This window comes from Anopheles arabiensis, chromosome 2, assembly GCF_016920715.1.
Source record: "Anopheles arabiensis isolate DONGOLA chromosome 2, AaraD3, whole genome shotgun sequence".
Classification (NCBI taxonomy): domain Eukaryota; kingdom Metazoa; phylum Arthropoda; class Insecta; order Diptera; family Culicidae; genus Anopheles; species Anopheles arabiensis.
The window spans coordinates 72,205,058-72,214,245 of NC_053517.1; the positions used below are offsets into that span (position 1 = coordinate 72,205,058).

At 39.3% G+C, this 9,188-nt stretch overlaps 2 protein-coding genes and 1 long non-coding RNA gene across 10 annotated transcripts in view; 1 reads left to right on the forward strand and 2 right to left on the reverse strand.

Annotated features, from left to right (window-relative positions):
• The window catches only part of LOC120894788 (ion transport peptide), a 38,531-nt gene extending 32,643 nt beyond the window's left edge, over positions 1–5,888 (forward strand). For 7 of the 8 annotated variants that reach the window (XR_005738228.1, XR_005738229.1, XR_005738232.1 and 4 more), the window contains 2 exons: positions 1,369–1,982; positions 2,526–2,639. Coding sequence is in view for 1 of the 8 variants with exons in the window: in XM_040297611.1 (XP_040153545.1) it covers positions 2,526–2,637 (112 nt within the window). In the remaining 7 variants the exon portion in view is untranslated. Of the gene's footprint in view, positions 1–1,368; positions 1,983–2,525 lie in introns of all 8 variants that reach the window. The other variant, XM_040297611.1, reaches the window with a different exon arrangement.
• The window catches only part of LOC120894789, a 43,304-nt gene that overhangs the window by 2,434 nt on the left and 31,682 nt on the right, over positions 1–9,188 (reverse strand). The gene's annotated exons all lie outside the window — the stretch shown is intronic.
• On the reverse strand, positions 5,964–7,836 carry LOC120894787 (cyclin-Q). The gene is made up of 4 exons (XM_040297609.1): positions 7,403–7,836; positions 7,176–7,320; positions 6,415–6,867; positions 5,964–6,330 (listed from the first exon to the last, which is right to left on the reverse strand). The coding sequence occupies exons 1-4, from the start codon at positions 7,483–7,485 to the stop codon at positions 6,235–6,237; spliced, it is 777 nt and encodes a 258-aa protein (XP_040153543.1). The 5' UTR covers positions 7,486–7,836; the 3' UTR covers positions 5,964–6,234.

Here is a 9,188-nt window from a genome sequence, read left to right on the forward strand (position 1 = left end):
CGTGCACTCCCCTCCCCCCCCCTCCCCTGAGCCATTCCTCGCACGTTTAGTTCAGCAGGGGTTGTCTTTTGCCCGATCCGCTTTAGCGCCCCTTGGTCTGGTTAAAAAGGGCAACTGGTTAGGTGGAATGGGTGGCAGGGGCAACGGTTTCTTCTTGCTGCACATAACTCCGTACGTCTGTGTGAGTGTGCGTGTGTATGCATGTGATCGCATGAAACTCTCATGTACCGTTGACCTCGTACGCAATACGACTCGTAAGCTGTGATGCTCGGTGTGACTCCGATTGCTCCTATTGCGGAACTGTGCAGCGCACGACAGCCAGCCCGGGATGTTGGCAGACATCTTGGCGACGCTCGTTCACCGACGGGCGGTTGCCTACTGGTCGTCCACCGACCGCTTACGGCAGCTGTCGGGCGGGGTTGGTGTTTTGCTCTGCTGCGAAAAGATCACACACAAAACCCAAGCGGGGCAGATCGACGGACTTAGGTTACTGAAGATGTTAATGAATGCAGTTGGTTGGTGGCAATTTTTATATTATTTTCTTCTTATGCTGTAGCTTACGGTATCAAAAGAAACATAAATACTTCTAAAAGGAATTGAGTTTATACATATCAACTTAAAATTTATACAAACTTTTGCAGATACAACCAAACCACATTACAGACTTTTCCAGGAGTTATCATTGCTGTAGGACACTCTTTCTAACTGGAAATGAACTTAATCACAAGAATTGGATACTATAGCACTCTTTTTGGAAATCCAATAGGAATTTCCAAGGAGCCTGTTCAAACGGGGTACCATAAAGTCCAATTTCCAACATATGACGTTCACTACCAATATGAAAGAGTCAAGGCAGTGTCCCACAACTATGAGAACCCACAGAAAACCCTGTATTGCTTTGCTGAACGTGTGCTTAATGTTCTGTGATTTATCGACGCATGTTCATTGCGTGTAAAGTCGCTTAAGTGGATTGATTGATTTTAATGAATGCAGAAAATGGATACCGCTTTTTACTGCACATCAATTGCTGTGATACTGAATAGAATGGTGAGCTGGGACTGGGAAACAAATAGCTTCACCGCTCGTGCAACGTTTCATGTTTTAGTGACCAACAACAACAAACTAAAACTAATTAACTAATTAATAAAATGTTTCAGGCATAATACTAGTGTCCCGACCAAAATAACATTCTAACGATGTATATATTTATTCAAGATTTTAACCATCCTACTAACAGCATCGCAGCAAATACTAGCCTAAAGCAAGATAATGAGTTTTATAACCAAAAACAAGCAAAGAAAATGGATAGCAAAACTAAACCGCTCCCCGAATGGGCATCCTGCCATCTTTATCACCCTCTTCTTACAGGAAGCAGTGTTTTACGACAGATTACTTCAAAGGCTGTATAGACGCGTTACAGCTAACGGATGAGATCGAGAAGTTTAAGCCGCTGATAAAAGTACTAAACGGTGCTGATCCGAATACGTTATAAAACCTACCGCCCAACACATACTACACACAAACGCGGGACAGCATTCACGGTGCATGCCTGCGTGTTGTTCGTGCCTACACCACTCTCTACCCATCCCCCATCCCCCCCACCACAAACAATTGCGGAACTTTACACCATCGACACTAAGCATTTTGTGACGATCTGTTGGAAGCAGTTGGAGCAGGGAGGAGCACCGGAAACGAACACCGATCGACGAGCAAACGAGATATTACGGGCTGCGGAAATAGATTACATATACTAAGAAAAAAAATGTATTTTCTTGACGCCAAATCGATGTGAGATGGAAGGGGGATTGCTGCAGCGTTCGTTCGATTAAAAACTTCGAGAGAAGAGAGACAAAACACGAAATACTACACCACCAGTGGAAACGAGCGATCGGCACCAGTACCAAATATGTACCAGAGCACCAGCAACCGAACCCGTTGTGTTTTTTTTTATGTTTGATGCATTTAGTTCTCATGATTTAATGGTATGTTTATTATTTTTGTTTATTATATTATTAAAATTTCGAAGCAGTTGGTTTTTGTACTGATCTTTGTTAAGAAAAAAAGTTATTATTTTTTATCGAATTGAAACGTTTTTGATCGTTTTAAATTTTAAACATTAAAGTCTCAATTTTAGTTTTTTTTAGTCAATTTCATTTGAACAAATCTATCTTTTATGGTTTTTGATCGTTTTACATTTTCTTGAACTTTAACTGTCAGTTTTTTTTCTCTTCAATTTTTATTGTTTTTGATCGTTTTACGTTTTCTTGAACTGTTGTCAGTTTTTTTTTCATTTTTGTATTTTAAATATATCGCTTGGGATTTGCTTTTTGAAAAGGAACCAAAAAACGACAAGTTTTGAATGCTGATACAATTTTTCAACATTGAATAAAACATGGATTTTAAGGCGGATATTTTGCACTCTACAAACCAGAAGCAATTTTTTGACTTTTTGAACACATTTTTGGTGCTAATAAATTATATTCATTTTAAAATGATTTTTTTCTTTCTTAATTTCCATTTTCCAGGGAGGGCTGCTTCGGAACGGACTACTTCTTGGCCTGCGTAGAAGCACTGTTTCTCGAGGAGGAGAAGGAAAAGTTCATGAAATGGCGCGAAATGCTGGGCAAGAAGAAGTAAGCGAAGCGTTTCGAATGGATCGACACCGATAGAAGAAGAAAAAAAACAACAACAACAAACGCAGTCGTTGCAGTGTGACACTTTTTGCTTCTTGTTTTGTGAGCAACCATACACCCACTATCTCCTACATGGGACCGGATGGATGCTCTCACCGTACAGTATGTGCTAGCGGGGTTTTCCCACCCCCGAAACAATGAGTGCAGAATGGAACTAAACCATCTATAAACATAGTGTACACGACCGTGAACGCTTGGATCCTCTTTTGTGCAGTGCTGGGAAACGTTATTTATGCTTAAGTACTTTTTGCGCTTGTAAAATATTATTACTATCCCAATTACTATTATCACAGAGCACGCAAAACATGACTCAACATACATCTTTGCCATTAAGTTAAATGTTAAACAAACTCAACAAAACAAAACGCAAAAGTAAAACAAACTAACAAACGGCTTCTGTTTGCTTCCCTGAGCCTGTGTTGAAAACAAACTGGAGGGGAGGAGGGATAGCGCTATTGTTGGAAATTACATCTGTACATAATTATTTCACATAAAGAGAATCAAGAGTACATGTGCTAGTTAAAATTAAAAGCTAAGGGCAAAGCAGGAACAGAAGTGATGCTGTGTATGGTTGGCCACTACAGTATAGGGAGCGAGTATGTTAGAGCGAGGGAAGAAGTGTTGGCTAAAAAGGGTAAGGACTGTGTAGAAAGCGTAGCATTGCTAGGCGGTTTGGCGGACGGTATATAGGAATATGTATGATTGCGACAAAAAAGAGGTATTTATTTTAATCCTTAATGCGAGGAATAAGAAACGGTAATATAATTTTATTTTCAGCCTATGACATACAACGAAACACTGTAAAACGAATCAATTAAACCTCCTTAATTATGTAAGCGGCGAAAGTGAGCAGATTAACTTATTTAGTTATCAGTGCATTGCTAAGACATTTGAAAACAAACAAAAACAACAACAAAAAACACAAAGAGCGTGGAGAAAAGCGGTAGAGCAAAGGATGAAAACAAGGAGAGAAGAAAAAAAACATTGCTGTGAGAGGAGTAATCACTAGTGAAGGCGTAGTAGCGCACAAGCAAGTACGCAACCTAGGACACAGAGCAACGAAACTAAATCGCACAAAGAGGGGAGAAAACGTCATTTAGAAGAAAACAAAAGCAAGGATCGTTTAGTGCGAATTACGAAGAATTGTAAAGCGAAAGGCGAACAGTCGACAAGCTGGGTGAGGAAGCGAGTGCGAGCTGATAATGTTGTGTATGGTGCTAAGCTGTGTCAAGTGGGGAAGGTAATGGTCGTCGCCTAGATGATAGCCGTTGGCCATTGCCATTCCCCAAATCCTGCACACACGTTTGCTACAGAGGACTGGTGATGGTTTGGCATGTAGAACAGACACACACACAGACACATTTACACATTGGAAATCGGTACGAAGCAAATCCTGCAGGAGGGAAAGTTTGTTGCCTATTTTGATTGATAATGTGCTTGTTATGTTTCGCTTTGCTCTTCTTTACTTTTGCGTTCAAGAAGATCCAACAAGGTGTAACATCTCTGTATCTTTCTCTTTTGTTCGAAGTTTTGAAGTAAAGCTCCATTAATGGAAAGTCAAGTTCGACTTACCACCCTCCCTCGTCAACCAGGGAGTGTGATGATCCTCTCCCCATCTCAACCGCTTGTGTAAAATGTGTATTTATGTTTTCAGCGAGGAACAGAGAGAAGCGAGAATTATGTATGTTCTATATATTTGAAATCTAGTCCAGAAAGCACACACACTAACTTTTAGTTTTTATTCTAATGCTATATTATTGTAATAGCGTGTGTGTTTGTGTGTGTGGGCACGTGTTGACACGGTAAAGATGCTGATCACACATAGAGTTAAAACACACGACAATGGATTAACACTGAACTGAACAGAAGTGAAAACAAAAATACCGTCATACATACACCAATATACAAAATTTTCCATGTTTCCAGTACCGATTGTCATAGTTCTAGTTTCGTATTCTGCGCGCCAGAATTCAAAAAATCAAAAAATTCAAATCGTCATCCAATTGGTATACAGTTTTGTATTTAAAAAAAACCCCACATATATCCACACAACCGAATAAAACGTGTTGCTGCTTACTGAACGATCCAATGACAATGCCGTATATAAGAGCTAATCACATCGTGACCGATATTGTTTTTTTTTTGTTCGATAGTAATGTTTTAAACACCAACCAGCGAAGGAAATCAATTTTGACATTCCTTTCTAGACAGTATTTTTTCTCCAACTATGAAGGAATAATTTTCGTTATGCTATTTTTATCGTTATCACTATCTCGTACAGCGCTTAATTTAAGTTTTTTTTGTTTGTTTGTTTTCTGCTTCCATCTAAGAGAACCCCCGATCAACACTTGTACATCCACAAAGCCGAGCAAAAAGTAAACATTTTCTTATATTTTCTTCTTCACAACTCTGGAAAGGTAACGGCAAAACCATATAGACACAGCCCAGTTGGGTTGAATGAGGATTTTTATACAGATCGTTTGATTTAAACAATAGTGGTACCTCTTCACAACCAGTTGAGCTAATGTGTGTAGATAAAAAAAAGAAGCACAAGTCAGTAATAAGTACTGCTCCGTGTAGCGGACAGAATACCTATATATTTGTAAAATCGTATCTAAAAGATACATACCAACCAATGCAATGGACAACTTGAGAGCAAAAAGCAAAAACAAACGATCCTGAACCAGTTGACTAGCGTGTAGTACACACCACATTCAAATGAGCCACTTCGTCGTATGGTCTAATGTACTGTTATTTTGGAGCAAACAGCAAACCGCTTTGTAAAACTGTTAGATAAACAGATGGTATACATAGTAAGCACCTCCCAAAAGCAAAACAAAAAATTTCAAAAAAAAAAGTAAATGTAATAAGCTTACCCACACAGTGGAGATGTGTTGCTACTAGTAGGTCTAGGGAAATGGAGAGGAAAACTTTTGGTGTACATTTCATATTCAAAACAAACGTAAAATGAACCGAGAAGCCAACACAAAACGATGAAATGGAAGAAAACTGTTTTAACAAACACAATTCAAACAAATTACAGCACGCGCGTACGCTCGTGGCGCAGTGTTTATAATTAAAAAACAAGATGCAAAACACTAAGCTACTAATATGATGGCAAACAACAATATAATGTTAAATAAAGTACAGTGGAAGAAATCATAAAATAAAACATGAAGAATGTAAACTCGTCGATGTAACCACGTGTGGTGACTGATGTGAAATTATTTATCTGTTTTACAGCAGTTAACAAAAAAAAACATGTCACAGTTTTACAGAATTGAGAAAATATGTATTTTGCATTCTTAAACACTAACTCCACCAGCTACGAGTAGCACGATTGAGCACATCACTATTTTGTCACTTTTTTGTTGTATCACGAAATAATGGAGAATTCCAAATGGCATTTTTTCGCTAACGATAAGAATGCAAAGTATGTAGATGATTACGATCATGACGATGAAGATACTGCCCGGAAGTGGTGCTTCCGAAATACTATTGCCTCCTTATTGCTGTAGCGTGGAAATCCGTTGGAATTGAATTAATTCTCACTGATGATTGTCTCCATGTCGTACACGTCCATAATACTTTCCATTATCTCCCAATGCTGTTCGCGCGTTAGTTCCGGGCAGAATATCTAACGATATAAAACACAGATCATGAAAAGTCGATCGATTCATTGTCGACCCATTGCAGCAGCAATTTGCAAATGCAAACTTACATTGTACCAGCGCGTGGTCTCATCCATTTCGTCCATTAGTGGGACCGGCACTCCATACACTTGAAATGCCAGCGCAAGGCAGCACACGGCCGTATGGGCCGGTTTGTAGTCGAGAATTTTGGGACTGTGGTGAAAATCCTGCAGAAAGGATGCGGCAGCCCTAGCAACGGGCATCTCCTGCCAATCTTGCGCACCGAACTGATCTTGCAGCGATTTCATGTAGTGCAGCATGTACTTGTGCGGATGCACTATCGTCATGTCGAACTTGAGCACGCGCGCAATGAACAGCTCGGCTTGCACTATCGTATCCCACATCGACCAGTACTCGTCGCACGGTTCTAGCGGTGGGGCACCACGGTGGATCGTGTTGTGGGCCACGTTAATAACATCCCGTTTCCTTACTTTGTCGTCTTTGATTTTACCGGCCAGATATAGGCAGGAGCATGCGATCATCTGCGGAAAATGTGTACAAAAAGTGGGCTCAATACCGGGCGTAACAACACTCTGTTATGTAGCAACCAGTCGATCAAGTTTGAACCAGTTTGTTGGGGTAGATAGGTAATTGGCTCGCTTCGGAAAGTGCTGCTCAAAGGCGTCTCGACTTGTTGGACACACATAACGAGTTGCGAAGTAAAGCGGGCTGCACTTTAAGGGCCTCTCCCCGTTAAGCCTTTGCAACAGTCAGCCACTTGAAACTGCTTGAGTATTCTAAAGTGGAAAACAAACAAAACTATTCCCTTTCATGTATTGCTGATACTCACATACGGATCGTATTCCGTGTCGTCCAACTCTCGGAAGAATCGATGGTACAAAATTGCTGCCGTGGCAGAAGTGAGCGGTTTCATTTCCAACTTTTGAGCACATTCAAATATGAACCTTGCGGGCATTTCCTTCAGCGTTTGAGATCTATTACGTTAAAGGTTTTATTAAAAATTCGATCACAAGGTAATATTCGCACGCCAATGGTCTATTTCAATAATGGCCTTACCTATAATTGACCAGTATTGGGTGCTGAAAGTCATTCTCTCTTCTTCCAACCTCGGTGAGATTGATGTTGTTCATTTGCATCATCACTAGGCTTGACTATTAGACTTGACTGACTTGGACGAACTGCGGACTCTCGCTGCAGAGTTAAACTTTCTAATTCAAGGCAAACCGGAGATGCTGCAAGACTGGGTATGCTTCGCAAGACAACTTCGTCTATGAAGTGGTACACAGGCTCTACACGCGATTTGAGATTTTTGTTTTGAGAAAAGATGACGGTGAATACTGTACGGAGACACTGGGATAGAATTGGCGACCTCTCGCCTCAATTTAGGGCGAAAATATATATGTACGATGCTAAGTTCAGGGACCGAGGCAAGCAATTCAACACACACTTCTCTTCTTAGCGGCTTTTTGCTTGTTTGTTTTTGTTTGCTTGCAAACTGTCAATGATTGGACATCTCCATCAATGGACGACCACTGTGCGTTGATGTTGTTTACACACAAGCTGCGGCCAAAGCTAATGAGAGAGAAAGGCTTGGCTGAGTATTTCCCGTTTTATTTGTCGAAATTAAATAATTAATTGAAATTAATTAATCAACATTGTGAGTGATTGTGACGAATTTTAAAATGCCTTCGTTAATTTAACAACACAGTCACAGTTAAAAGATAATTTACTCATATTCTGTTACAACGTCAAATGTTCTAAAAAATTGTCTATGGTTTTAATTTTTAGTACACAGGTAATTTCTCCTGTCTTATTCGTGAAAAGATAAATAAATTAAAGTAACTAACGTTTGCACGAGAGATAGCTAAACAGTGATTTTTACCTTTTTTTAAATAAAATCATTCTTCATTACTGACCAGTGCGGCGTTGAGCTAATCACTTTCAACTTTCGCATCGTAGTAGAATTTGAAATACAGTGAAGCGCCGTTTATCCGGACTTCTCGCCCGGATATGTGAATAACACAGATAATGAGTCAAACGATATATTTTATCACCAATTCCTGATTAATTATTGGAACATTATCTTATGTTTTGATAAAGATAACCCAGATTTTATTACCTTCATGTTTTTCCAATTAGAATATTTGAAATTTGTTATGAAACATAGCGTTATTGTGATGAAAATGTGCTCTTATAACCGCTTTTTCAAATATCCTCCTCATAACGCAATGTCACCTTTGTATTGAACTGTCATTTCTCAACAGCACGGATTAACAGACAGCCGGGTAAAAAGTACCCGGATAAATGGCGCTCCACTGTATTTGCATTTTCATATTTCAATACAGTAGAACGTTGCTTATCCGGGGGTGGTTTAACCGGCGGGCATCTTAACCGTGTGCATGAATTTGACAGTTGGTCAATCGTGGGGAACATTTTCTAAGATGGTCAGGTTGGCAAAACCATTTATTATGCAGCTGCCTAGTGTCCACTGCTATGTTTTAACTTCATTTTTGTTCATGAACAGTTGTTGAACCAATTATTGATTAACATAATATTCTTTTAATGATTAATCGATATGATTAACGTGAATTCTTAGTAAAATTAAAGAATTTAAAAAAATTATATGAATTTGACATTTCTAGAATCATTATTCGTGGAAATCAATTAACCAGCAACCGTCCCGTCCCGAGGAGCCCAGATAATCGACGATACGTATTTAATAATAATAAAAATACACATTTTTGCTACTGAACGGCTAGCTCTGCAAAATTTCCAACATTATTTAACTAAAAAAAATAAATAAAAAGATATTATTCTCAATGCCGAAGTTAGATGACGAGAA

Bases quoted from the DNA above. Each gene is read 5' to 3' on its own strand.
- LOC120894787 (XM_040297609.1), bottom strand. From the start codon at position 7,485: ATGATGCAAATGAACAACATCAATCTCACCGAGGTTGGAAGAAGAGAG. The intron at 7,321-7,402 runs GTAAGGCCATTA...TTAACGTAATAG, and splicing joins CCAATACTGGTCAATTATAG to ATCTCAAACGCTGAAGGAAA. The intron at 6,868-7,175 runs GTGAGTATCAGC...CATTTTCCGCAG, and splicing joins ACACGGAATACGATCCGTAT to ATGATCGCATGCTCCTGCCT.